The 26,349-nt window shown below is 48.8% G+C and overlaps 14 protein-coding genes across 14 annotated transcripts; 6 read left to right on the forward strand and 8 right to left on the reverse strand.

The window, feature by feature from the left end:
- Nucleotides 1-179: 179 nt before the first annotated feature.
- On the reverse strand, nucleotides 180-1,492 carry EDB91DRAFT_1328441 (uncharacterized protein; the record flags this gene model as incomplete). The annotated part of the gene is made up of 6 exons (XM_041325282.1): nucleotides 180-753; nucleotides 804-934; nucleotides 987-1,014; nucleotides 1,076-1,226; nucleotides 1,274-1,361; nucleotides 1,422-1,492. The coding sequence occupies 6 exons, from the start codon at nucleotides 1,490-1,492 to the stop codon at nucleotides 407-409; spliced, it is 816 nt and encodes a 271-aa protein (XP_041178507.1). The 3' UTR covers nucleotides 180-406.
- Nucleotides 1,493-1,602: 110 nt separating this feature from the next.
- Nucleotides 1,603-2,721, forward strand: EDB91DRAFT_218766 (uncharacterized protein). The gene is made up of 4 exons (XM_041326497.1): nucleotides 1,603-1,814; nucleotides 1,878-1,906; nucleotides 1,967-2,119; nucleotides 2,173-2,721. Exons 1-4 carry the CDS (start codon nucleotides 1,723-1,725, stop codon nucleotides 2,310-2,312), a joined length of 414 nt encoding a protein of 137 aa, XP_041178508.1. The 5' UTR covers nucleotides 1,603-1,722; the 3' UTR covers nucleotides 2,313-2,721.
- EDB91DRAFT_1125177 (uncharacterized protein) lies at nucleotides 2,634-5,144 on the reverse strand. The gene is made up of 10 exons (XM_041318383.1): nucleotides 4,768-5,144; nucleotides 4,574-4,712; nucleotides 4,465-4,520; nucleotides 4,300-4,416; nucleotides 4,102-4,247; nucleotides 3,827-4,047; nucleotides 3,599-3,773; nucleotides 3,134-3,541; nucleotides 2,942-3,081; nucleotides 2,634-2,884 (listed from the first exon to the last, which is right to left on the reverse strand). The coding sequence occupies exons 1-10, from the start codon at nucleotides 4,975-4,977 to the stop codon at nucleotides 2,700-2,702; spliced, it is 1,797 nt and encodes a 598-aa protein (XP_041178509.1). The 5' UTR covers nucleotides 4,978-5,144; the 3' UTR covers nucleotides 2,634-2,699.
- Nucleotides 5,145-6,430: 1,286 nt separating this feature from the next.
- On the forward strand, nucleotides 6,431-8,138 carry EDB91DRAFT_1125183 (ferritin-like-domain-containing protein). Its single transcript, XM_041318384.1, has 6 exons — nucleotides 6,431-6,658; nucleotides 6,728-6,803; nucleotides 6,859-7,049; nucleotides 7,099-7,246; nucleotides 7,300-7,580; nucleotides 7,634-8,138. Exons 1-6 carry the CDS (start codon nucleotides 6,557-6,559, stop codon nucleotides 8,021-8,023), a joined length of 1,188 nt encoding a protein of 395 aa, XP_041178510.1. The 5' UTR covers nucleotides 6,431-6,556; the 3' UTR covers nucleotides 8,024-8,138.
- Nucleotides 8,139-9,292: 1,154 nt separating this feature from the next.
- On the reverse strand, nucleotides 9,293-10,651 carry EDB91DRAFT_1236656 (uncharacterized protein; the record flags this gene model as incomplete). The annotated part of the gene is made up of 4 exons (XM_041321489.1): nucleotides 9,293-9,922; nucleotides 9,975-10,328; nucleotides 10,447-10,559; nucleotides 10,612-10,651. The coding sequence occupies 4 exons, from the start codon at nucleotides 10,649-10,651 to the stop codon at nucleotides 9,293-9,295; spliced, it is 1,137 nt and encodes a 378-aa protein (XP_041178511.1).
- Nucleotides 10,652-11,274: 623 nt separating this feature from the next.
- On the reverse strand, nucleotides 11,275-13,795 carry EDB91DRAFT_1274175 (uncharacterized protein; the record flags this gene model as incomplete). Its single annotated transcript, XM_041324627.1, has 9 exons — nucleotides 13,333-13,795; nucleotides 13,135-13,273; nucleotides 13,029-13,081; nucleotides 12,667-12,980; nucleotides 12,393-12,613; nucleotides 12,165-12,339; nucleotides 11,700-12,107; nucleotides 11,509-11,648; nucleotides 11,275-11,459 (listed from the first exon to the last, which is right to left on the reverse strand). The coding sequence occupies exons 1-9, from the start codon at nucleotides 13,540-13,542 to the stop codon at nucleotides 11,275-11,277; spliced, it is 1,845 nt and encodes a 614-aa protein (XP_041178512.1). The 5' UTR covers nucleotides 13,543-13,795.
- A 1,337-nt stretch (nucleotides 13,796-15,132) lies between these two features.
- EDB91DRAFT_219253 (ferritin-like-domain-containing protein) lies at nucleotides 15,133-16,567 on the forward strand. The gene is made up of 5 exons (XM_041326499.1): nucleotides 15,133-15,278; nucleotides 15,327-15,517; nucleotides 15,569-15,707; nucleotides 15,761-16,041; nucleotides 16,097-16,567. Exons 2-5 carry the CDS (start codon nucleotides 15,344-15,346, stop codon nucleotides 16,487-16,489), a joined length of 987 nt encoding a protein of 328 aa, XP_041178513.1. The 5' UTR covers nucleotides 15,133-15,278; nucleotides 15,327-15,343; the 3' UTR covers nucleotides 16,490-16,567.
- An 87-nt stretch (nucleotides 16,568-16,654) lies between these two features.
- Nucleotides 16,655-18,451, reverse strand: EDB91DRAFT_1125203 (Alpha/Beta hydrolase protein). The gene is made up of 10 exons (XM_041318385.1): nucleotides 18,150-18,451; nucleotides 18,058-18,096; nucleotides 17,915-18,008; nucleotides 17,729-17,856; nucleotides 17,586-17,675; nucleotides 17,455-17,532; nucleotides 17,338-17,406; nucleotides 17,146-17,283; nucleotides 16,889-17,093; nucleotides 16,655-16,831 (listed from the first exon to the last, which is right to left on the reverse strand). The coding sequence occupies exons 1-9, from the start codon at nucleotides 18,363-18,365 to the stop codon at nucleotides 16,911-16,913; spliced, it is 1,035 nt and encodes a 344-aa protein (XP_041178514.1). The 5' UTR covers nucleotides 18,366-18,451; the 3' UTR covers nucleotides 16,655-16,831; nucleotides 16,889-16,910.
- A 150-nt stretch (nucleotides 18,452-18,601) lies between these two features.
- On the forward strand, nucleotides 18,602-19,352 carry EDB91DRAFT_1221136 (uncharacterized protein). The gene is made up of 2 exons (XM_041320907.1): nucleotides 18,602-18,888; nucleotides 18,949-19,352. Exons 1-2 carry the CDS (start codon nucleotides 18,667-18,669, stop codon nucleotides 19,036-19,038), a joined length of 312 nt encoding a protein of 103 aa, XP_041178515.1. The 5' UTR covers nucleotides 18,602-18,666; the 3' UTR covers nucleotides 19,039-19,352.
- A 675-nt stretch (nucleotides 19,353-20,027) lies between these two features.
- EDB91DRAFT_1051138 (uncharacterized protein) lies at nucleotides 20,028-20,270 on the forward strand (the record flags this gene model as incomplete). Its single annotated transcript, XM_041313587.1, has 1 exon — nucleotides 20,028-20,270. A coding segment is annotated over one exon (243 nt), but the record flags the coding sequence as incomplete, so codon positions are not given.
- Nucleotides 20,271-20,813: 543 nt separating this feature from the next.
- Nucleotides 20,814-21,678, forward strand: EDB91DRAFT_1051245 (uncharacterized protein; the record flags this gene model as incomplete). The annotated part of the gene is given in 4 exon segments (XM_041313598.1): nucleotides 20,814-21,281; nucleotides 21,333-21,429; nucleotides 21,480-21,544; nucleotides 21,556-21,678. The coding sequence occupies 4 exon segments, from the start codon at nucleotides 20,814-20,816 to the stop codon at nucleotides 21,676-21,678; spliced, it is 753 nt and encodes a 250-aa protein (XP_041178517.1).
- A 1,656-nt stretch (nucleotides 21,679-23,334) lies between these two features.
- EDB91DRAFT_1125208 (uncharacterized protein) lies at nucleotides 23,335-24,314 on the reverse strand. The gene is made up of 3 exons (XM_041318386.1): nucleotides 24,039-24,314; nucleotides 23,753-23,983; nucleotides 23,335-23,698 (listed from the first exon to the last, which is right to left on the reverse strand). Exons 1-3 carry the CDS (start codon nucleotides 24,174-24,176, stop codon nucleotides 23,642-23,644), a joined length of 426 nt encoding a protein of 141 aa, XP_041178518.1. The 5' UTR covers nucleotides 24,177-24,314; the 3' UTR covers nucleotides 23,335-23,641.
- A 682-nt stretch (nucleotides 24,315-24,996) lies between these two features.
- On the reverse strand, nucleotides 24,997-25,644 carry EDB91DRAFT_1081029 (uncharacterized protein; the record flags this gene model as incomplete). Its single annotated transcript, XM_041315328.1, has 3 exons — nucleotides 24,997-25,157; nucleotides 25,314-25,378; nucleotides 25,442-25,644. 3 exons carry the CDS (start codon nucleotides 25,642-25,644, stop codon nucleotides 24,997-24,999), a joined length of 429 nt encoding a protein of 142 aa, XP_041178519.1.
- Nucleotides 25,645-25,693: 49 nt separating this feature from the next.
- EDB91DRAFT_1032671 (uncharacterized protein) lies at nucleotides 25,694-25,885 on the reverse strand (the record flags this gene model as incomplete). The annotated part of the gene is made up of 1 exon (XM_041312752.1): nucleotides 25,694-25,885. A coding segment is annotated over one exon (192 nt), but the record flags the coding sequence as incomplete, so codon positions are not given.
- Between the last annotated feature and the right edge of the window lie 464 nt (nucleotides 25,886-26,349).

Genomic DNA, 26,349 nt, shown 5'->3' on the forward strand with positions numbered 1-26,349 from the left:
CCAGCCCTGACAGAACGACACGGGCAGCATTAATGTTGTTGTACTCCTTTGAGTTGCGATGATTAGGACCTCACGGTCTAATGAGTACACACCCATTGACGAAAAACCACCAGGCCAAACAAACGGAGTTCGTCGGCTATTCACGGGCTTTGAATTGAGAGGTGATAGTATCTAGAGTGATCGCAAGTAAAGTCAGGCTCGTCGTGTGCATGTTTCACATGAATGCTACATACCTATCTTTTCGAAACGCTGTAAGTAAGCGTAACAATTTTACTACATGCTAGATACGTTCCCATGAATATATATAACCTGGCAGTAGTAGCCCCGCGGTGGATCCGAAAATGCTAGTAGTTCCTGCCGATCAAGCGCCCGCGCTGTCCTATGCTTTTCACAAACTCATCTTCACTCATACAGCATTGCTTGCTGAGAAGCAAGGGCGATTAGGCGAGTAATCTTGTTGGTCATGCGGTGAATGAGCGTCCAAAAACGAAACCAGATCGTCCGCGATAACCCGATGCATCGCACTCGTAGGACGCATGCGGTCTACCCATATCGCACCTCCGGCTTCACTGATGTCGCTGGAAAGAAACCCAAATGCGTGTGGGTCATTCAACACGCGCGAAAATGTGTCCCATGAGGAAAAGAGGAAGGCGGTGATATCTGGATGAGTTCTAGCCCAGTTCTGGAGCTCTTGCTCTAGCGTCGTGTTCCATGTCTGATATTGTTCCATGACGGTATCAGTATCCTCGCGTACTATATTTTGAGATGAGTATATGGAACTACGGCAGAAGGTACGATCATACCTGAGGGTGATTGGTGGATTGGAGGGAGGTCGAACAATAGAAAGTTTCGAGCCCCTGAGGCGTATAGTCTCTCTTGGTACCGGAAGAGACCCTTCAGCGTGTTGAACACGCCATCAGTGTCTTCGATGAGGCTAAGGAATTCTCGATCAATTTACAATCCAGAAAATGAGATGACGATCGTACGCAAGGTCGTTGATCCCAATCCACGTTACTGTCAAGGATCAACACAGATCTTGTCAGAGAGACCAAGAACGCAAATCAAGACCACTCACTGAAGAGCGTGTCATGCGGTTCCCATGGGGCCGACGATGGCTTCCTCGCGACGTTTGGTAGGTACTGGTATATGATCTGTCTCTCTAGAGAAGACACGAAATCGCTTCCCCTGGCGTAGTCGTACACCAATTTAGGTGAACGCAATTTGCACTAGGTGTACCGACCCAGTTCGGCTTTCCAGGCTCTGCGTATGTTACCCCAGGATAGGTAACCCCAAGTGGGCTCTTGATCGTCGGATGGGGAGAAGATTGATAGTCCCACCGAACGCTGCTGTAAGAATCGCCACTGAACAAAGAACTTAAATTTATAGTTCTCGCTTAGTTAATAGGTGCGATGAGGGCGTACAATATGATCAAGTGCTGGATTTTGCTAAAGCCTTGCCATGTGTTCCCCGCCTGGATGATAGTCGACGGCATCGTTTAGCTGAACTGAGTTAACGTTGTTGAAGAAGACCGAGAATTGTCTTACTTGCCTAATTATAAAACCTATAGTTTATGAAGCATTATCCTCGTGCATTCCGTGCTGGCACTGCTCCACAAAACATGTTCCGAACCCCGTGGGCCATCCGGGATTCAAAGAAATACCCGGGTTGCCCAATCCTAATGTTCAAATTTTATGTTTCAACACAACCGTTTCAATTGGTGGGATGGAAGGAAAAGAATCTCCTGACCTGTCTCCTTCCACGTCCGAAACAGCGTCTGGAACATTCTCTCGGTTTCAACCATACGCACGATCCAAGTTCAGTCCACTGACTCTATGACTATGTTGTCCTGGCACGTTGATTGATATTGAATTTTGAAGGGGACCCATTCTTGCTCTCGGGACATTGTGTACGTTTCGATCAAAAGTTTCGCTTCATATCGTCATTACCTGAAACTTTGGGAATATAGTCGCAGCCTCAGCTGTTATTCCATCCACCGTCGTTCGCCCAAACGTTTACTTTCCTCCATATCTCCACCGAGTCGGCTTCTCCCTGGTTTTTGGCGGCGCCGCCTATGTCCTAGCAGCTGATGACGCAAGGAATGGAAGCGGAATAGCTACTGGTGAGTTCTAGCATCATTCCTTGATTGGCACGTGTGATGTACATGCACTGCAGCTTGGTCATTGACATACCTGTTCTTGCATCTGCGACGGTCTCTAAGACCACCATTTTATCCAATGACGCTTGCAATGACGGGAGGCGCAGCTGCATGTGCGGCTTTGTACGGCACAGAATACTTCATGTACCAGACTTGAGTGCTTATTTGGTCCTTCCGATCGTTATTTCACTCAGCGTCCGCACCACGACAGGAAAGTAGATCAATCGCTGAAATTGTGGGCATTAATATAGATCCTCGTGCCTCCCACCCCGTGCTCCACACGCGACGCTCTGCGACCCCTTCTGCTATCCCACTCTCACTGAAAATCTCTCGGGATCATCCGGCAGGCCGAAGGTCCCCACAGCATCCATCAATCGCGCGTGCAGTTAGCCTCGTTCAGTGTCTTCCATCACAGTAGCCTTGCAAGTACCATACAGGCGCGGACAGTCGATACCACGCTTTCCACTTAGCCGTTTCAGAAGAGTCAACCTTGTCGAATTCTCACTAAAGTACATTGGCAAGTAGATGATACAAGTTTGGATACTCAAGCTTGTGAAGCGGAGGGAAATTCGAACGTATATTTCAGTGGGCCATCAATGGGCATGCGCTCGTTCTCCACCCAAACCGGCAGCTTAGATTCTCCAATCGCGATAGGAATTTTGGCCACGAATCCGAGCTTCTGCCAGTGACGAATCATGTCTGTACTTCCCGGGTAATACTCGCTAGGATCTGTGCCAAGTTGTTTAGAACAGCAAAAGAGGGCGTGTTAACCCGAGTTAGACTTACAGTCTGGAGTCTCTCGAATACCGCGGGTCCACTTTCTCATTTTGGGAGCGATATTTCTGATAAAGTCGTCCACAGGAATAATGTCCCCCGACCCAAAGTCACGGATGTTGATGACGTCATCAGGACGAGCAGAGGGCCACCTTTCCGATGATTTAGGTTAGCCAAAAGTCTGACAGGACATCATACACCTACCAATGAGTATTGCACTGGTCGAAGTCGCTCTGCCACGGCAGACTCAGACCGCGTCCGATATAGCCCGGCTGGACTACCTTATGATTGAAGCGGAAGGGAGGATCATTGTTCTGTTGGGAAGTGTCGTAAACATACATCTCTGGATTCCTCGCAGTCCAGTGCACTTCGATTCCTGGGTAGAGCGGTTCTCCCACTGTGTGCTCGAGAGCTGCACGCGTCAAGAATGATGGTTGCAGAGCCAGGGGAACTTTCTCAAACTCCGTATATTGACTCCACGGCGCATCACTTGCGAGGAACTTTCCGAGCTTCCATTGGAGGAACCGCTGGTACTGTAGCTCCGTCAAGGATGCGAACCGCTTTATGGGGTCACCTGGGCGCATGGCGTCACCAGGCTCAAGTGCATCGCCGCTGATTTTGTTTTACAGTGTTAGAAGGATGTAGATGCCGGGTAAACTCCATACTCACTCGTTACCCGAGAGCCGAGGCATATACTTAGTGAAAGATTGATCGGGATCTTGGTAGTTTGGAAGTCTCAGACGACTAAAAATGTGTTCACGGAGCAGTCGAATGTCTAGATTCGCGGCCCCTGGTGTTGCTAGGTCTTTTTCCATGGTCAAGAAGTTTCCCTTCGCCGAAACACCTAGTCATTTTTAGATCGTTAGCATCCGCAGCAGAGGTAGCAGGGAAACACACCATGGCCTTCGTACGCTTCACGGTTAACCCAGGAAAGTGCATAAGAGCCATGCATGACAGGCCATATATCCTGATAGAATTCTGTTCCATCGTGATCCTTCCAGCCCATGCGATCGTTATAGATATTTTCAAGGAGGTCGTACAACGTTGTGGGCGACTTGATACCCCATGCAAACTTCGGAGGTGCACTCATGACAGTCGACTTATGTTGAGCAGGGAATCTTGAAACGGTTCGGTAAAAATAAATAAATAGAGTCAGTCGAAATGTAGCTCACTTGTAGTCCCCATATTCAACTTGGACATCAACCCAGCCGTCGCAGGTGTCGTCGACCCAGTCAATGCTATCAAATTCCGAAATAATGTCAGGTTGGAAGTGCGGTTCAGGCAGGATTTGCCACGGAACGCGAGTAACCGGCCCCGCCTATGAAGATAAGGTGGCCTTGCTCGTCTGTGCGAATTTCACCCAGATGAACGTCTACCGCATCAGATTGAGAACCATGGAAAGACCCTTTCAGTTCTACCCGCGAGCAAGTGCCCGATATTGGTTGAACTTTAGAATCGACGATCAAGTCTGACCGCTTCTCGGGGCTCTAGACAAGGGATTGGCACTTTCAAGGAAGGCCGACAGATCTACATACCAACGAAGGTTGCACATCAGGATTCCTAAGCCCATTCGGCTTCGGCCTGTATTCGCCTAGTGGTGTAGATATTCACGACATCCAGAGAATCACGTGTAGTGGGACATACCTGAGAACTCGTACCATGTGCCTTTGTGATTAGCAACATGGACAGTCCAATTGATATTGTACCCCGAGGTGTTTCCTGAAGTAATTTCTCCAAGTATAGTGCCATCCTCGCGATAGGCATAGACACGGAATTGAACAGCCTGTGTAACACGTTCAATGTGACCCGGACCTTAGTGATACGTGTAAAAGTCTCACCTGACGTTTGATGCGGTGTTTGCCATCTCTAAACTGGCCATTGAGACTAGTTGGCATATCTTCAGTGCCAGGAATCTCAGAAGGGAGGAACCACTCGATGTCGCCATCTGGGTTTCCGGTGCTCAAATCGAACCCAGAGTCTCCAAGGCGAGCAATGCCTATGGGAGGAAATATTTGTACGTATGATATGTCAGCGGGATCGATAGACATGATTTGGAGGACGAATTGACGAGAAATGATGGTATACACTACTTATACTTTTCCTAGGTGAGAAAAACCATTTTGGTGACCAGAGATGAATGTCCGCCGAAGGCACACAGTTGAGAGAACGGCATAGACGATCACACCCCCCCTCACAAGGTTTGAGGGCACGCGTTCATATGATTGAATCCAAACTGATGGCCCGAGTGATCCTATCCAAACATTATCGACGGCGACAATGGAAGCACTGCCTGACAGTGCTGATGGAACTTGCCATTCTGATGCTAGAAAAGTGAATGATTAGAAGGATTGAACGAAAAAGGTCAGCCCGTCAGTGGCGGATTTGCTTCTATTACCCTCTACCCCAGCCACACCTACCCCGCTGATCATGATATCCGAAGGCCGTCGGCCAATTAGCTTGCGCACACGTAAGCAAAATGTCCTTTCCTGTCTGATAAAATTCTTACTCTATTGAATGGTGGCGCGATCGGAAGCTCTTCCTGACGCCAAAAAAATAGTCCCGAACATCCTGACAGTAGTAATGATAAGTCGTCAGGAACCAGTTATGGTTTGGCGGTGTTTGTAGCAGAGCTTGGAACGGCAGTCCTTCCTTCTCGCAGAATTCATAGTGAGTGTCAGAGCAAGTACTAGCCTACTCCAGCATGTATTGCATGCAGCGCGGGGCAATGCGGAGGGATATATTAGAGGTACTGACATCGACGCTTACTTTGTTGCAGGTTCAGTGTAATTACGCGGTGGCGAGCACATAGCGTCAGCGCGAATTGATTCCGCAGGATCGAACGCTCCGTCCCTACATTGTAAGTCACAGTTCCGGCGTAATGTTTAAGCCTTAATGTGCTTATTCGTTTCCTTCCTCTCACAGCCTAGTATCGGAATGGCAAGTTTTATTTTCGCTGTCAAGCACTTCCATTGTCGCTGTCAGGAAGTTCCGAGCATGGCCGCCGTCGAGAAGATTGCCACGCGTTAGGAAGTAGCCCACCACCGTGACTTCCAGTGTTCCTGCCAGGAATCGATATTTGGCTAGCCTATGCAATAGCCCACTGCAGAAGCCTATCTGCATGGGGGCACAACTCAGCTTCTCGATGTTTTCGTAGAATCCATCTGTCCATTCACTTTCTAGTTCCCTAAAACGTGCACAGCTGTGGGACCCTGCACTCTGGCACTCTGATGGCGAACATTCAGGTTGTCAGACACCTTCCATCCTCAGTTAAATTTGCGCGCCGCGCCGTATCTCCTCCGTTTGCGAGTCGATCGATAGGTGTACGGTATGGGGTACAATCGAGTTGAAGTTTATGTAAAATACTGATCAGTGCCAGATCCGCCGTATCTCCTCCAGTTGCGAGATCGGTGCTAGATCCAGGGCTCCAATCAATTCAAATCTGTATGTCCAGTTCAACCCCTTATCGATTATCAGATGAAATGACATGTCAGGTGTACTTCATTGCTGAACTAGTGAACGGAACCCAATCGAGCGTGCATAAATGGAAATCCCTTTGGCTTGAGACTACATAGTACTGGTCATTAACGCCCCCATCCCAATTCACTGCCTCTACCAGTTGTTTCCACCATGAAGTACGCGCCGGCATCACCGGAAGAACGACAAAAGTTCAAGTCCACAATTGTGCCGATGCTCCGCGAGGCCGTCAAGGTCGAGCTTTCGACTATCCCGGTAGGACATGTGCACTTTTCGCGTGTTTTCGCTACTTGAACAATGCCTATCACACTTCATTCAATCCAGTTGTATCTGTACTCAATATACAGTATCATTAAAGACGATGGCAAAGCCGGCACCCAGGCGAGGCGGAATATGTCAAGTAATCCTCACATTCCATGTCCCGTTACTACCCATTTTTATAACTTCGTTTTTAGTCGTTGTTCACCAGGAGATGTTACACCTGGCGCTCGCTGGAAATCTCCTGACATCAATCGAGTCCGGGCCTCAACTCTACTCTGCTCAATTCGTGCCAACCTACGGTGGTGAAGACGATGTTATTCTTCATTCAAACATACCACTCAGACTTGAACCCTGTGAAAAAAGCAACCTCGAATGCTTTTTGAAGGTGACCGGACACCCGTCTCATACAAGACAAGTTCTGACTACTCATACAGATCGAAGCTCCTTACCAGCCGCCGCCAAAACTCACGTATGACGAAGAGAGCGCTAACATCGATTTTCGTCTTCACGCTGCTCCAGACACGGAGCGTGCCCTCGAACAGTACAACAGCATCGGAGAGTTCTATACCGAGCTCGAAGACAGTATGTATCACGATTTTCCTTCACAAGCTACCCTGAACCGTTACTTTTTCAAGTGATCAAAAACTCTGGTCCGTTTATTACTTTCAAGAACAAAGATCTGCAGTTTGCGCCGACGGAATTTTTCCCAACCAACATGACTCAAGTGACCGACCAAGAGTCCGCCCACAACGCCTTAAAGGTCATTATCGATCAAGGTGAAGGCAGTGTTGGGGTCGAGGATGCACATTATCAAATGTTCCTCGATCTTTACATGAAGCGCACCGAGTGGGAATGTTACGCTGTTCCATACTCGCCAACGATCAAGACGTACAAGGATAACAAGCTTGTGTATGCGGTGAGCATCCGAGTTGTGCTCTCTCTCTGTCCTTGAAACCAATGGTTCATTAGCTGGCGCTTGCATCAAACGCAGCCTATTGTTACCTGCTTGTCACGATCCAGAAGACCTGGCAAGTTAGCGACGTTGTTCTTCGGCGCGCCCTCATCCCCAACATCCATTCGATCATGGTCAACATAATGACACCCTTGGCCGAGTTCATGGTTGAGGAACCCTTCGAGAAGGGAAAAGCTGCCCCCACATTCCAATTTTACCCGACCGAAGCCGGGGAAGATCCGAGTAAGGTTGATTATGCAGCCGTAGAACTGCAGGAAGCGATCAAACAGCGTCTTGAAGAAGCGATCGATTTGGTTCATGACGCGAAGAAGAAGGAGGCACTGAGCGTCATCAAATTTTCTGTTGACCGCGTCCCTTGGCCTATACCTATACTTACAGAGTCGTAGTTGGAGTATTGCAGTCGGATTGGTGGTTTCAATCGATCCACAAATAAGTTTTGTAGTTGCTACGCCTTGTATATGTATTATAAGTACACAATGCACTGTTTTATGACGTTCCAAACCCCACTTTAAAAGTAGCGCGATACGACCTTACGGTACGCGATAGAACCTACTACGCGCAAACAAACCACTGGTTCAGGTTCAGTTTGGTTCAAGTTTCGGTGAGCAATATATATAGGAATGACTCAACAGGTTCGCGCCACTTCATATTAGTGGAAATTGGTGCAGTTGAAAATGTTCCAAAGTGGAAATTGCCGCCGAGCGTTTGTTTGGATCCAAAGCCTTTGCCAAACAACCGCCTGTTCAATCCGCCAGTACTAGTAGTAGTGTGACCATCATGTTTATCTATCCTCTGTCTAGTTGCTTCGGTGTTTACTGTATGTGTGTATGTTGTTCTACCCTTGCAAGCGAATTCGAGAAATGGTTCGTTGACTTTGTGTGCCCCGTCGTTGATGATTCAGGAAACTTCCAAATCGTCGTTGCAATGCATGGGTAAACCAGTATCATAGTGAGTCTCTTCCATAAGTTTGGTTCTGCATCAAGGCGCCACCCAGATAATGGTGGTCGCGTCTTGTAATGGAAGATCAGGCTGCTTTCTGATCAGATGACCTGTTCTGATGAGCACGATTCAATTTTTTACTTCGTTCATTCACTCACCCGCGTTGTCAGAGATGAGCTGTCACTATCAGTGTCAGGCGCTTGGATTCTCCAAAATCTGCAGATCAGTGAGGGCCAGCGTGATCATGTTGAATGGTACTCTCAGTACCAATCCACCGATTTGTTTTCTAGGATCAGTTGCTCCCTTCATTTCAGATAACCAAAGACTCAAAACGAAAACATGTTTGTGAGTCGCACCCACCTTCCCGTAGTCAGACCATAATAGAAGGAAGACAGCCGTTCCTTCTTGATTATGACTTGCGTAGAACGATATTCCACTCGGATCGGTAGTTCCAATCGATCCACAGATAGTAGGGCTGCCTGCAGCCATACGCCTTGTATGTGCATTATGGCATGAACTATACGGGTATAGCGATCGAATCAGTCTTGCGACATTTTTCCAGAGCTAGAAGGCACACTATCTTCGTTCGTTTATGGTCTGTCTAGCGGAGACTAGCATAACACTCAACATGAACCCATATTCTGCCTATTATACATATCTTTACCCACACAATCTACCAGCGCAGCAGAGGTTCAATCAGGCATCAGTTTATCAGTTTACTTTCTTACCCTCCAGAACTCCCCGTCAAACCTCTTCCCCTGACTGTAAAAGTATCGCTTTTCCTTGACGTATTTGGACCAAACTTGAGAGTAGATTTCCCGTATGCCAGAGGTCAAATCCTTCGACCCAGGCGCCTGAATCTCCTGCGCGATGGCAGCGCCTACAGCACAACCCACTCTCATTGCCGTGATGATACCCTGTGACGAGAGGGGATCGAACGCCATGGCAGCGTCTCCTACAGCCACCCATCTTACTCCTTCGGGGTCTGCGGTATCACAAGGTGGTTCGAGGCGGGAAGAGCCCGCCGCTGTGCATATGGGATATCTGGTATCGGTATCGAAGAGAATATCATACTCGCCCTCGGTGATGAGACGTGATATATGCTGAGTAGTGTGCAGAAGATTCATGAATCCGTCGTGCTTACGGGCATCCCTTGAAGTCGGATCAGTATCATCGGTGTGATACGCAACGACTCGACGATTATTTGGAAGTGGGGAGCTGTACCACCAGCCAGACTCGCTGGCCTCGATCAATGTTCGGTAATCCCGATCTTCAGTGGTCAGAGGGGGAACAAAGACGGCATAGAATGCGAGGAGAGCGTCTTCCTTCACGGTTCTTGAGCCCAACTGTCGACAGGCACTTCAGTTATGATTCTGTTCCGACGGAATTGTATCATACCTTGCGGGCGACCGATGACTTTCGGCCCGAGGCGTCAACCACCCATTTCGAGTGGTACACCTTTTTCTCATCAGACGCTATACCCTTCACTGACACAGACCAGTGGCTGTTATCATCTAATTTGTCTATGCCAAGGAATACGCTTTTCACAAGCGAGACGGAACCTGGGCACACGCTACCCACAGTGTCGCGCAGGATCTGGTCAAAAGAGGCTCGGTCAAGGTGCCATCCCATGCCGAATGGGTTCATCATTGCATAAGTCTCTTCCAGCTCAGAGGTTGTCCAAGCAGAAGCATTGCCAGTGCATTTGATCTGGACGCTATCTGTGCGGTCTTTCGAGAGTTCTTCAACAAGCTTGAGGAGAAAGAGATGCGAGAATGGGTTTTGCGGCAGCAGGCAATGATTCCCCGATCTAATGAATGATAGAGACATGAGCGAACGACAAGAAAATAGCAGAGACAAGAAAATTCACCTTAAACACGCTGGGATTGGCGTCATCTAGGATCAGAATTGATGCACCGGGATTGGTGCGAAAGAGAGCTAGGGCAGTTGCGCAACCAGCGACACCGCCCCCAACGATGATCACTGTTTGACACAGCGATGAGAATGTTGCCATAAGGTTGTTTGATAACCCTACCATCGAAATAAGAGGTGCTTTCCTCAATGCTTGAGGACATCATGTGTTTTTGGTTCTAGACTTGGACTTGACTTGAACGTCCCTAAATGGAGGACCAGTGAAGTCGTTAATTAGCAGGAAAACACGGGCAGCTTTCAGATACTGAGTGAGAACCTAGTGGGAGCATAAGTTAAGTTAGGGTACCGAGGTAATAGCAAAAGCCACTGACCGAGCAGCGCCTCGCGCGAGACGCTAGTAGTAGGACCAGTGGAGTATTCTGACTCAGGAAGAAGTTCTTCGTGACTTCCACCCCTACGCACGATCCGACTTAGTTCAGTCCACTGACTCTGAGATGCGGGCGATGGTGTGCAGCTTTGTGTGGGTAGTTGAACGCCACAGGAATACTACTTCATTGTTAAGCGCTTATCAGGCTGGTCCTGACCGCTCGTCCTTTCAGTCAGCCCGCACCATGGCAGGAAAACAAATGTCCGATTCCACAGGGGATGGGAAATTACTTACTCAATGTTGGGCATCGATCAAATTGGCTTATCTTACCATCATCGTGCCTCTTGTGTTTGGCATGCGTGGGACCTGAGCACAATAATGAACGAGACTAATAGTTTGGGAAGAGTGTATTTTTCACTACAGCACGTTGGCAGTAGGTGATACAAGTTTAACTGAAGGTTAGAAGGTAAGCTGGAACTTATTTCTGTCTATGTCACTGGCGTCAATGCGCATACGCTCGTTCTCCAACCAGACCGGCAGTTTAGGTGATTCCCCAACCACTATCCCAGGAACTTTGGCCACAAATCCAAGCTTGTTCCAGTGATGAATCATGTCTGTACTTCCTGGGTAATACTCAGCAGGAACTGCACGAAATTGGTCAGAATGGCACATAAAAATTACAGGTAACCTTACAATCTGGAGTATCGCGAAGGCCACGGGTCCACTGTCTTCTTTTTGGAGCAATATCTTCGGTGAACTTGTCTACAGGTACGACGTTCGCCGACGCAAAGTCACGGATATTGATAACGTCGTCGGGACGAATAGAGGGCCACCTTTCATGGTTCAGATTAGTCAAGATCGAGTCTGATAGAAAGTACACCCACCAGTGGGTATTGCACTGGTCAAAGTCGGTCTGCCACGGCAGACTCAGACCGCGTCCGATATAGCCCGGCTGGACTACCTTATGATTGAAGCGGAAGGGAGGATCATTGTCCTCTCGGGAGGTGTCGAAGATATACATCTTCGGGTTCCTCGCAGCCCAGTCCACCTCGATTCCTGGGTAGAGCGGTTCTCCTATTGTGTGATCGAGAGCTGCACGCGTCAAGAATGATGGTTGCAGAGCCAGGGGAACTTTCTCAAACTCTGTATATTGACTCCACGGCGCATCACTTGCGAGGAACTTTCCGCGCTTCCATTGGAGGAACCGCTGGTATTGTAGCCTCGTCAAGGCTGCGAACCGTTTTATGGGGTCACCTGGGAGCAGGGGCTGACCAGGCGCAGGTGCTTCGCCCCTGATTTTGTTTGAAAGTGTCAGAAGGTCGTGGATAGAGGGCTAACTCCATACTCACTCATTACCCGCGAGTCGAGGCATATACTTGGTCGAAGCTTGGTCTTGATCTTCGTAGTCTGGAAGTCTCAGACGACCAAAAATGTGTTCACGGAGCAGTTGAATCTCCTCAGTCGCGGCCCCTGGTGTCGCTAGCTTATCTTCCATAGTCAAGAAGTTTCCCTTCCCCGCAACACCTAGTCATTTTTAGACCGTTAGCGTCCGCAGGAAAGATGGCAGGGAAACACACCATGGCCATGGTAAGCATCATTATTGACCCAGGAAAGCGTATAAGCGCCATGCATGACAGGCCATATATCCTGATAGAATTGTGTTTCATCGTGATCCTTCCAGCCGATCCGTTCGTGATAGATATTCTCGATGAGGTCGTACATTGTAGTGGGCGACTGGATACCCCATGCAAACTTCGGAGGCGCACTCAATACAGTCGACTTCTGGAAGGCAGTGAAGCTTGAAACGGTTGAGTAAATCACCATAGAGCCAGAGTCACAAAACTGGCTCACGTTAAGCCCGCATGTTGAACTTTGACATCAACCCAGCCGTCGCAGGTGTCGTCGACCCAGTCGATGCTATCAAATTCCGAAACGATGTCGGGTTGGAAGTGCGGTTTAGCAGGATTTGCCACGGAACGCGAGTAGCCGGCCCCGCCTATGAATATAAGGTGGCCTTGCTCGTCTGTGCGAATTTCACCCAAATGAACGTCAACTGCATCTGATCGAGAACCGCGGAAAGACCCCTTCAGTTCTACCCGCGAGAGGGGATCCGATATCGTTTGGACTTGTGAGTCAACAATCAAATCTGACCGCTTCTCGGGGCTCTAGACAAGGCATTAGCACTGTGAAGAAACGTCGACAGATGTACATACCAACGAAGGTTGCACATCAGGATTCCTAAGGCCCTTCATTGGTTGATACTCGCCTAGTCAATCAGTATCAACGACGTCTAGAGAGTCACATGTACGCGGGACATACCTGAGAACTCGTGCCATGCACCCTTGTGATTAGCAACGTGGACACTCCAGGTGATGTTGTACCCTGTGTCGTTTCCTGATGTAATTTCTCCAAGAATTGTGCCATCATTGCGATAGGCGTAGACACGGAATCGAACAGCCTGTGCAACACGTTCAATGTAAACCGATCCTTAATGAGACGCGAACAACCCAGTGTTACCTGACGTTTGATGCGCTTGTTTGCATCTCTGAACTGGCCTTTGAGATCAGCAGGCATATCTTCAGCGCCAGGAATCTCAGATGGGAGGAACCACTCGATCTCGCCATCTAATTTTCCGGTGCTCAGATCGAACCCAGAGTCTCCCAGGCGAGCAATGCCTATGGGAGGGAATATTTGTATGTATGATATGTCAGCGGGATCGAAAGACATGATTCGGAGGATGAGTTGAGAAGAAATGACGGTATACACTACTTATACTTTTCCTCAGTGAGAGTTGACCAGGGATGAATGTCCGCGGAAGGTCCACAGTTTAGAGAACGGCCTAGACCATGATACCCCCCTTCACAAGGTTTTACAGGGCGCTGCGTTTGTGATTGAATTCAAACTGACATTGATAATGCGGAGATATGGTGCCATATGGATGGCTCGTTCGTAACCTTCAAGGCCCTAACCGGATCAATAGATGAAGGTACGTACCGTCAGGACCACCGGACCAAATATTGAGAGCTGAGCCGCTGTCAGCGGAAAGGTCCAACCGTCTGGCACTCCTGGTACCTCTTTCACTTGGTTCAGCTGGAACTAGTAGCACATAGGAACGATTTCAGTGATTCAAGGCTTCGGCACATACTAAGGACAGATGGGCATCGTCAGCTCCCTAGGAAGTTTCCACAGAATGTATCATTGATTGGTCCAACCGTCTGGCACTGACCTCTTTTTCACTTGGTTCAGCTGAAATAACACATAGGTGACATACTAAGGACCGCTTGGCGTCATGTGTCGGCTCCCTGGAAGATCCTCACAGGAGATACATACTTATCCTGGCAATTAGCTTATGAGAGAAACCGCTCCAAAATGTAGGCCGGAGAGAGGAGAGAACTCACCGTGGGAGTACTAATTTGTGGCACCAAACTCAGCCCCCGTACGTCCGGGGAATAACATCACCTTTCTATTGGCAAGTTGGTTCCACTATCAGGCGTCGACATGAACTTGGTTTGGGTAGTGTAACTAACAGAAGAAATCTGCGATTCTGCATAAAACTTCGAAACGAATTTCTTGTTTCCGTTCGTCCGTTACTTAGTAGCCCCAGCTCTAAATTAAAATATGTCTAGCGGACTCGGATATAAGATACACCGAATCGCCGATGTCATCCCCACTGATCCACTGACTCGGTATCAGAAACCTTCCATCCCGGGCCTGAGCTCTAGGCTATCTGGCATCCGGCCCCATGCCTCCTCCGCTTGTGGGTCGATAGATAGGTGTGTTAATAATTGTATGTCAATCCAAGGTTCTACCCCTTATTAGCTGAAGCACGTCGCGTATTTCAATGCTAAACTAGTAAGTGGTACCTAATCGCAGAGTCATCCCTAGAGTCCAGACTGATCCACTGACTCAGTATCAGAAACCTGCCGTCCTGGGCCTGAGCTCTAGGCTATGTGGCGTCCGGCGCCATCCCTCCTCCGCTTGTATGTCGATAGACAGGGTGTGTTAATAATTGTATGTCTCCGAGGAAATCCAAGATTCTACCCCTTATTAGCTGAAGCACATCGCGTACTTCAATGCTGAAGTAGTAAGTGGTACCTAATCGCATGTTTGAGGACGGCATCATTTGATTCGTCTTTTCAACATAAAGGCAGATCCCTTCGACTTGGGAATGCTGACCACCATCACACCCCATCCCCATCCTTACTTCCGCCACTTATTTTCACGATGAATATCACTTCGCTGCCATCAGAGGCATCTAGACAGAAGTTTAAGTCTACACTCGTGACAATGCTTCGCAACGCCGTAAAGGTCGAGCTTTCAACTATCCCAGTACGACATTTTCGCTTGCTTTGATCAAAGAACACCTTTTACACCATTTTAAATCTAGCTGTATCTTTACTCAATATACAGCATCATCAAAGATGATGGGCAAGGCGGAACCCAGGCGAGGGCCAAAATTTCAGGTAACCGTCAAATTTTACTTTTGATGGCTTTTTGTAACTCGATTTCAGTCGTTGTTCACCAGGAAATGTTACACCTGGCACTCGCCGGAAATCTCCTTACATCAATCGAATCCGGGCCCCAACTTTACTCTATTGGACTCCTGCCAACCTACGGCGGTCCAGCCGATGTCATTCTTCAATCGCAAATTCCTCTCAGACTTGAACGCTGTGAAAAAAGCAATCTCGAATGCTTTTTGAAGGTGACTTGACTCCCGTCTCATAGCAGAACCAGTCCTTGATGCGCATGTCAGATTGAAGCTCCTTACCAGGCGCCGCCAAAACTCACGGAAGAGGAAGAGAACGTTAACGTCTCTTTTCTTGCTCTCCCGGCTGCGGGCGCCCTCGAGACTTATAAAAGCATCGGAGAGTTCTATACCAAGCTTGAAGACAGTACGTCCCCGGCTTCCCTTCACCAGCCACTCCTCAACTAGTACTGTTTCAAGTGATCAAGAAGTCTGCACGCTATGTCACTTTCAAGAACAAAAACCTGCAGTTTTCGCCGAAGGAATTTTTCGCTGACAAGATGATTGAGGTGACTGACCAAGAGTCCGCACACAACGCCTTAAAGATCATTATAGATCAAGGTGAAGGTAGTGTTGGAGTCGAGGATGCACATTACCAAATGTTCCTTGATCTTTACAAGAGGCGCACCGAGTGGGAATGTCACGCTGTGCCGAACTCGCCAAAGGCCGAGATGTACAAGGAGAACAAGCTCGTGTATGAGGTGAGCATTTGAATTGCTCATTCACTCTATGTCCTTGAAAGTAATGCTATATTAGCTGGCACTTGCATCAAACGCAGCCTATTGCTACTTGCTCATCACGATCCAGAAGACCTGGCAAGTTAGCAACCTTGTTCTTCGGCGCGCCCTCATCAGCAACACGCATTCGATCATGATCGATATCATGACACCCATAGCCGAGGTCATGGTTGAGGAACCCTTCCAGGATGGTAAAGCTGCTCCCCCATTCCAATTCTACCCAACCAATGCCGGAGAAGATCTGAGTAGAGTTGATGAGGCAGCAAATGAACTGCGGGAAGCGATCAAACTTCATCTTGGAAACGCGATCAATGAAGTTCGTGATGTGAAGAAGAAGGAAATATTAAATGTCATTAAATTCTCTGTAGACCACGTCCTGTGGCCTATACCTGTACTGGATGACTCTGCGTAGATAGTCTTACAAATAGGTGTGCTGCCTGCAGCTCAACTGTGTATGAACATGCTTATTATGACACGCGCTGTATTACTATCGGACACACGTAGCCCACCAGCGCAGCCAAAGTCCAGTCGAGCATCAAATATGACATCACTTTACCTTCTCACGTTTCAGAACTTCCCATCAAAAACACTAAAGCTTGTAGGTTTCCACAGTAATCCAAAAGGGGAGAGGTACAGTGTAACGCGGACGAATAGCGACGATAACAATCGACAAGGATTGAATGCGATAACGGGGGATGGGCATGGTATCCAGAATAATGCAAGACTACGATGGAATAGTGTTCGAATAAGATGACTAGCGATAGCATGTGGGTGCGAAAACAGATACAATATCAAAGGAAAGGATGTGTACCTGTATATCATTGAGGTGACGCTCATTTGCGAGGGTTGTACGAGTATTCGTCAGAGAGGAAGTGAAGTAGCGCGGCGTTCACCTCCGATGCGTGAGTTACGGTGATATCATGGCCACCATCACTGATGGTGACGAGGTCGGCGGGTGGCACAATGTTGCGTATCTGAAAAGCATATTTATAGGGGACAGTCTTGTCCGCTGTGCCCTTCATGGAAAAGTCAGTGTCATAGCGGCAGATCGATCAAAAAAAGTCTTGCATGAATGAGCAACACCTGGTTGCTAGAGCGTGCGAGTGTCTGGAATGCTAAATGTAGGCCACGGATAGGGCCGTCGCGAAGGCAAGATGCCACGGCAGCATTGTAGTGAGGAAGATGAGCGGATTGGAGACGGACGATCTAAGAGGGAGCGACGCTCAGTGACTGTGCAATAGGTAGCAGGAAAAAACAGACTTCTTGTATCGGATTGATTTCAAGAAGTTCAGAAGATTTAGAGGTATTCGCAAGGAGACGCATGTAATGCTACGTCAAAGTCAGACGGGAGAGAAGGGAACGATACCTCAAGCTTACTTGGAAAGGTGGGAGGGCAGACACAGTTTGCACGAGCGGAGATGACATGAATTTGGCGGTGCGAGAAAGATCGCTCGACTATGTGAGATGCAAGTCAGGCGGACACATTTGCTGTATTGGTTGTCAATTACCTCAATGATACCTGCTGAAGCAACAAGAGCGACTTTTCCATTTACAAGGTGAGGGAAGTGAACTGAGAATGCAGTTGCAATGCCACCTCCCTGTTCACATCCAAAAATTAGCCGGCATATCAACGTAAGAAGACAGGATTTACCATCGACAATCCTATAATGAATGCATTGTCCCATTTAATATGTTGCATAAGGAGCGCAAGCTGGGTGGTGTGAAGGGTGGTATCGTAAGTTACTTGGGGGGCATCCGAGTAACCGCGACCGTACAAATCTACAGTATCAGTGAGTTCAGTGACAAGCGTAACATACATTGTAAGACAATGACACACCATATAGAAGTACACGATATCCTTGCGAGGCAAGTACAGGCGCTACGTCTTTCCAGACGATAGCCGGTATGGAGAGACCATGTATAAGAACAACCTAGCAGCACTGATCAGTCTATGATACTTGCGCCCACAAGGATACGCACCCTCCGTCCGTCTTCCGGTCCTATGAGCCAATACCGCACCTGGGTTATATATCAACACGTCAGCATGAGAATAATGTTAGCAAAGTACGTGCCCGTCCTAGAGGGAGGTTCGCATATGCGCCTCCAGTATAAAAGTCCTCTGGGTATACATTCCACGATGGCGATGAGCTCGGGAGGTGCGCTAGGGATGTATGGACGATGGGTGCCGTAGGTGGCCGCGGGAAGCTGGCCAAGAGGTAGACAGTGAGAAACAGCGGAGGAAGGACCAGCAACGACCGGGTAAGCCGGTGAAATGAGGTTGAGCTCATCGTCGCTGAGGATGTTGAGGATATGTACAAGATGGGGCTATGTATCAGTAATTAAACACGTAAGTCATAAAACGCAGGACGTCTCCGAAACAGGAAGGAGGGGTCGAAGTCAATATGACCAAGGGGGTCAAATATCACATGACCACAGCTTATGCAGCTGCAACTCCGACAGATCACGTGACGGGCACCGCGCGTTGGGTTGGCGTTGTTTGGCTTTTTGATTTCTTGCGACCGACGACTCCTGCTCATCGTCACCCACGACGAGGACGACCCGTATTGGCAAGGCCCCTCACCGCCTGTCATGATGAGTAATGAATACCCACCCCTTGCTCTCGATGACCTTGTCCATATCATGTCCCCCTCCCCGGCGCCACCACTCGCAATACTGGATGACCCTCAACTACCCCTCCGCCCCAAAACCGCATCTCCGGAGCCACAGAATAATGCTGACGTCCAAGAAATGCGCATGGATGTTACGAATATGGGGGATATTAGTGGGAAGGAGAAGGAGCTACCTGATATAGTACGTTATGTCCCACTCAATATTATCACGGGACCCTGGACTTGTCTTCCATATCTATAGGTGGCGAACCAGCCTCGCACCGTGCATCCTGACCCAGAGCAAGTCATTAGACAGGCCGAAATTATATCCTGCCTAATTGACCAGCGCTGATATGCTCGTGCGACAGGCAGAGGAGCAAAGATTGCGATGGAACTCGGAGAAGGATGGTTGGGCCCGGATGGCCGAAGCACTTATTGCACAGCAAGCAAAAAACAGGAGTGCAGCCGACAGAGATGAAGTGAGTGATTTTCCTTTCCTTCCAACGATTTTGGTTTGGCAAGACGGCATAGCCGTATTGATAAATCACTTTCGATGCGTTTCATGCAAGTCACTCGGTCATAGCGCTGCTGGCCATAAGACCGTTGCGCCCCCCTTCCTATGATTTACTGGAGACTGACTATGATTCAGGACCTCGAACGACAACATGCTTTAACTGAAGCAGACAATCGAAGCCTCCGCCAACGAGTGAGCTTGTTCTTCCACCATACACCTCTATCGCTGATACCCCTATCAGGTTCATGAAACACAATCGCGTCTCTCCATCCTCGAAGGCGAACTATCCCGCCTGCGCCCCTTACTTCTCATGCAACCTGTTGCATTAAATGGACCCACCGCACCGAATCAAGCACCAAGGGTTCGACCACGCCGGAGGAGAAAGAAAGACACGAACACGTATATACTAACCACAGAAGACGAGGACCCTGGCGCCGATGCTTCTGACGATGACCATCCAGTAGACCCTGAGGATACGCCTATAACAACTCCAAAGCCGAAAACTCGTACAACAGCAGCAGGTCTCCATCTTCATCCTCACAAGCGCCGGCACCCTCAAAAACATGCACCGCGAGTTCTGACTGCGGATGCAAGAACAGAGCACTTGCTGTTAGCAGCGAAGAGAATTGGAAAACAGCGGGCGGGTATCATGGCTGGACCTCACACAAACCCTAGATAGCAGGCGGGAGGGATCAACTTCAACCGTTGTTGCTACCCCCAAGACACCGAAGCGCACAGCAGTTGTTCCCCCTGGGCCATACGCCTATCTTAATAATCCTATGCGCCAAGGTGCTGTGCCGGTAATCGTTCCGGCATATCCACACCATATGCTCCAAACCCCAAGCTCTTCTAAGACAGCGGCTTCAGCATCTTCCTCCACATACCAACAGAAGCAGCAGCAGGGCGCACGTACACAGAACCCACCAACACCTCTAGACTCGCTTTTGAGTGCGGCAAGGTCAATGATGGATAATGAGGAAGATGAGGAAGAAACTGTCACTGGCACAAGGCGATCGCGGTCCAGCGACATCCCTGACAGTCCCGTACCAAAACGCAGGAAAATAGCCCCTCGGGACAAGGTCAGTGCGCTCAGAGGCCAAGCGAGAGATCAAGGTGCAGGACAGCCAAGCAGCAGCTCAGCTCCAGCTGGCTCCAATTCAGCTGCCGCTATTGGCAGGGTTAGATCAGGGCTGGACGTACTAGCCGACCAGGCCGCCGCCTTCTCTTCGCAAGATCAACAGAGTCATTTGGAACCTAAATCATTGGCTAAGGGTAAAGGAAAGGAGATGCCTCCCGTTGTTCTTGACAAATCTCCCGACAACCAGCTGAGAGGGAAAAGCAAGTCGAAGAGGAAGCAGTCCGCACCTGAAGTTGCGCCCCAACTTCCCCGGTCCCGCCGCCCCTCGCCATTGCCTCGAGCAAATGCAGTTGACTGGGGTTCTGGACCCCCAAATCTACGTCCAGTCCAATGGCCAGAGGGACTCATCCAAGTTTCGTCCACACACCACGGTTCTATCCGTGAGAGCGAGACCTCCCCGGCGCCAACCTCCCCTCAGCCTATGAGAATAATATCGCCTACCCCTCCTGCGCAACCCGAGTCGGCTGATCAAGTGATGTATGATCCTCCCAGCAGTTTGCCTACACCTCCGCCTATACCCCCCGCCGAACCCATTCCTGCTCCCAATGTGGATGCGCCCTCCAGTCAGTCCGTGTCCATTGATCCATTCCTCGTACCTCCACTCGCCCAGCATGAAAACTCTACAGCCACAGAAGCTGTAGCCCCGTCGTCTGCACTACATCAACGAGCAGTCACGACCCCGATCAGCAGTAGTTGGGGAGATGCCCCGTCGGATCTACAAGTACATATGCGACATGAGACTGCTCCTGGAAACACAGACGCCGGAAGCGCTGATTTAGTTGCTGATAACACCGGATCAAGCCCCGATCCCCCAACTGGAACGGGGTCCGTGGCGATCATGAAGAACAAGGAAGTCACCAGGGTTGCGGGTCAAGATGTCCCGAAGAGGCAGCGAAGTCCTTACGTCAAGTGGAGCAAGGAGGAGGACGATCTGCTTGCTCAGGTTCGTGTTCTGTGATAATACAGTGGCGGGATTACCGACACGTTTTGGTAGGCTGTCGCGAAATACGGACAGAAATGGGACTTGGTCCAGAAAGCGTTGCCATCGAGGGGGTATCATCAAGTTCGTCAGCGATGGCTTCGCAAGCTAGGTATGCTGCCAATCAAGCATTATTTGCTCCCAAAATTTATCCGACTTTAGGGGTCTTCGACAGCAAACCAGACTTGTCTGCCTTTCAAACTGGTAGTTTCCCAGTCTGGGCTCGCGTTTAGGGGAGACGCCGGGATCACCCGTTGCAGCTGAACCTCCTCCAAATCCGAAGCTGGGACTTGCACCTTTGAGTAGTGAACTTGCTTTTTCGTCTTTTTTATCTGGGAGAGGGGAGAGTCGACCGTCATAACCATAATTGTTGAGAGGATTGTACCTTACTGTGTGGGTTTATTGACTAGCACCAGTCGCTGGTCAGATTAGCATATTGTAATCGTTGTGCAGGTAGTATGTACTTAGCAGCTGCTTGATTTTTTTCGGGACATTAGACTTTGTAATGGAGGATGCAACTGTTGCTCGCGGAGTACTGCGAGTTTTTCCGCGGCTACTTTTTTTCCTAGATAGGAAATTTGTCTTTGTTTATACTTTTTGCTTGTTGTTCATACCAGACTGCGTTGCGGTCCATCAGGAGCCCGGATAATGCCCATAGAACCCAGATCCCCAGGGAGCCAAAGATGTCCGGACGCGGCGCTGGGTCCGTCTAGGAGTGGGGGTTTGTCCGGACACGGGATCTAGGTCGAAAAAATCGCTGTTTTCTATTAACAGCACAAATTAGTACACACTCACCCAGAGCGGCGGTGTGATGTATATTACTACACTAGTATGGCCTGCATGGGAGCCTTTATATCTATCTGTTCTGCATTTGCACCTTTGTTGCACTGCCAGTGACCACAAAGTTTTCAAGTGTAACAGAGAGTCACAAAAATGTCACGTCATGCTGATGTCGATGGGTTTGAGCGAGGTCTACTATCTTTGGCCCAGAGTTGCAAAATGCGATGTAGCACACTCATCTTTCGCTCATTTTCTTTGCACAATGATTCTGAAGGATTATAAATGCATAGCTCACTGTCTGTATTTTTTATTTCACAAAAAATGGACGAGAAGTGCTTGCGGGAGTAAAACACTGCTCAGAAAGTGTACTTTCCACGCCAATCCATCACAGGGAAGCCATCGCATCGACCTAAAAAAAATAAGGAATTTTACGCATGATTCCTCATTACCCTCTAACACTGCTCTAATTTTTTCCGACACAAAAACCTAGCTGTGTTGTGCGACACAAATGTTGTACTGTCGAGACACAGGGCATGACAGGAGGAGTGATTTGGTGGTCGGAGTCATCAAGCTCCGCTCGGCATCCAACGCCCTACTTCATTCGATCAACACTTGACGGCGTCGGAGAGTAAAAACGGCAGTGTGATACAGTGTGGCCTGATCAATTCTGTGCAGGTGAGAAATTTTGCAACTCTGTGCTCAAACACCGTTCACGCCGGCTTCTCTCTGGCAACGTAGCCTCAACAAATTTGCAAATGTGTTTTACATAGCGCTGAAGCCTGAACTGAATCCTACGTCCCCCTGTTGTCGCCGTTTTTAAATATTGTGTTGTTGTTGAGCTATCACGCGAACATCGAAAAGTTTTGCAACTCTGGGCCAGAGATAGTAGCATTATCGGGGGGAAATGCAAGTCCCCATGCAGGAGTCTGGACGGATCAAATACGGCAGCAGGAAAAACTTCAACCACCGCTCGGCAAGAAGTTTGGGTGAAGTCTAAGTTTGCCTCCGAGTCTTGGCACGCATACTACTCAAGTACTACTGACTCGCGGGAGATGTAGGGGCGGGCGGAAAAGGGCATAGTCCTCTCGAGTTTTTCTACTCCGAGGACAACTCCTACTCTTTTTGAGACACGATAAACTTACCCTCATAAAATATACATGTGTCTGTGACTAACGGCGAAGGAGAGCGCAATAGGTTTACTTCAGTGGCAGAAACTTACTTCCATCACCCATTCGGGGGCCCTTGATACTTCAAAACATTAAACGGGTCAGGAAGCAGGACATAAATAAGTTCAACAAAGTTGTTGATCCAAAGGACCTTCCATACCGTAAACATGTAGTAACGCCTGCGCAGCGACTCCGCAGATATTTACTACGTTGCTCAAGGGTCAAGACGCGTTCTGCGCAACGAATGAAATACAACGGACAACATATTTTCCATGCGATATCAACATAAGTAAGGAAGACACAAACTACGAGTCCAGGTTCAGTAAATAAATCCATGTGATTTCATATCATTTAAAATCCTTCTTCAGTGTCCATCGTTCACACCACGATGTTTACTGTTGCGTTGCGATATTCAAGGAACGGGTACGGAGCAGCCTATCAAATCAGCCTCAGATGATAAACCAAGACCATAAACTGAAGTCCTCGTACCCCAAGAAGACACAGATGCGTGAGCGTGAAGATAGCAGGACCCTCTGCAAGGTAAGAGGGGAGAGTGACAGTAAAGTTCTGGTAGGAACCACCAACTTGGTGGTTCTCAGGGGTCCAAGAGCCAGCATAAAGCACGGATCCTAACGCATCTGCGGGGGCGGGGCAGATGTCGTTCGCGCAGTTATTGATTGCCAAGGCAATGCCAACCTGAATGCAAGACGCCATGGACTCCTATACCCACTGTCAGAGTGAGGCATGATGTTGAGATAGAAACCGAACTACCGACCGGTTGGATGACCTGAGCAGTCACTTCCTGGCCGGGAAAGAAGTTCTCCCCGTTTTTAGGAGTCCCAAGCTCGATTGTCTGAGCAAAAGTAGCAGAAATCCCTGCAGCGATGATGGCTATGGACTCGAAGGACCTCATGACGTAAAATGGAGTTGACTACGAGGGATTTCAAAGATGCTTTCCTGCGGGTATTGCTTATATGATAAGGAAATTGGGCAGTTTTATACCCAAGGTCGCATTGTTTGTCGCGACATTGCGTGTCAAATGGTACCGGCACTGCATAGCGCATTAAATCATCATTGCACGGTGTCAATAAGTTGACATTCAGGGTGATTTAAAGAGACCCCATACCCACAAGATGTCGATCCATGTTCAAGGGGAAACAGTTATGGCTTCGACTAACTATGGCCATAGGGGTGTTTCAAATCAGTAACACGATGGGCGGAGCACTGGGAGGAGCACGAAACCGAGGTCGGAAATACAATCTTAAATTAGTACCGCGTCAAGTGCAAAACATACCGTCAAAATTCAATTCCACGTGTCGGTAACTTATCGCCGCCAGTCACCATTGCATAAACCCATTCACCTCCTTGTCGGGCGACCGACATACGTTAGCGGCATTGTGACGCCGCGGACAGCCTCCGTCCTTTGCAACAGTAATAACAAATGTTTGATCCAGCGTAGATATCATCCGGGCGGGGACCTAGGTGCACTGGTTCCAGGACTCCGGTTGTGTAGGGATTCAATCCGGTACGTTCTGCATTTGTTTTAAGCTGGTCATTGCACATGGAGATCTCTTTTAATTACCAGTCACTGTTACAGCGGCAGCCGCAATGAGGATTCAGTACCTCGACCGTAGGGCAATATGGGCCTCCAATCTGAGACTTGTACGTTCCTGAATGAGGATTGATTCCAGTGATGGCCAGGGGCGGACGATCGCTAGTAGATCATTATTGTATTACCATTGCCATCGATCAAGAGGAAAGCTTAAAGGCTGTACAGCATGCGTTTTCGAAACTGCTCGCCTGGTCGACGACATTAGTGGACGTCTAGGAGTCTTGCAAGGTCTCCAATCAGTGTACAGAAGCCCTCCGTTCTCCGACTCCGTCATATCACATACTACAGTAGTAAAAATTCAGCAAATCGAATAGATGTCGTGTCACTTGATCAGAAGATGGGATCAGGATGAGCTGGCGGCGATTCAAAATGCCTCGCCGAGGTGAGAGACTTTACCAAAATCGAGGACACGAGTGTCTTTTGAGGATGAAAACGTACATGCATGGCAACTGATAAAATGATATGTGCCAACTAAAGCAGGCATGTAACGAAGTAGCAAGAAACTGCAAAACACCAATAAGATTCGGATAAGACGGTATTTTTTATTATTCTAAAGGCAAACGCACCTGAAGAGCCCAACGAAAGATAAGGCACCGACTCGGACGCCTTCATTTCTTCGGGGTAGCTTTTTGCTTTTGCATAGGGGACGTTCCAGTTCAGCCTCAATACCTTCTTGAAGCTCAGTCCACTCTCCGGAGTCCCACACCAACTTCCTGTCCGAATCTTCTCCTGAAACGGCCCAGGCAACCAGTGCCCTCCTGCTCTTCATCTTCTATACCTCCCTCGCCGACCGCTCCGCTCAAACGTTGGGTAGCATTTTAAAGAGGGTTTTTTGTTGTATCGCGCGTCGATGTTATTCGTGAGCGGGGTGATGTTGTCCATTGCATGTATGATGAACCATCTGCACAAAGGACACGTTGAGGGAAATAGGGAACAACCGGGTTGGGCAGCTTGGGTAGACGTCGCTTGAAGACATGCGAGCAACCGTACGGGAAAGTAGAGACACTTCTGGGTGGAGATGGGGACAAAAGCCCTGCAGAGGGACGTCTAAAGATGAACATCGCGATCGCGTGACCTGGCAACTTTCGCTGTCAAGCACGACGACCAGCCCTCGTCAACCGTTCCCCAAATTGCTTCTTTGTAGGGATTCATTACCTAGAAACATGGCTCGCTTGCGCCGAGTTTCGCTATTATATCGATCTCTCTATTGGAGTTATTTGAGGTCCTGCCCCTACTAATGCTTTAACTTAGTACGCACCCGTCACGCAAACTCGTATTCTGTGGTGGCTCTTGGTGTCGAATACAGCTACAAAGAGTGTGGATCCAACTTAGCCTCTACATAATAGATATCTTGGTAAGAATATATCGTCTCACAAGGAACCTTGAACTCATATCACTGTCGTGCATGGATATGTATGAAATTGTACAAGATGGTGGAACACGATGGGAGAGAAGAAGATGACGCGTGCATGAT

Source organism: Suillus paluster, assembly GCF_016628075.1.
Source record: "Suillus paluster strain FC165 chromosome Unknown EDB91scaffold_18, whole genome shotgun sequence".
NCBI classification, from domain to species: domain Eukaryota; kingdom Fungi; phylum Basidiomycota; class Agaricomycetes; order Boletales; family Suillaceae; genus Suillus; species Suillus paluster.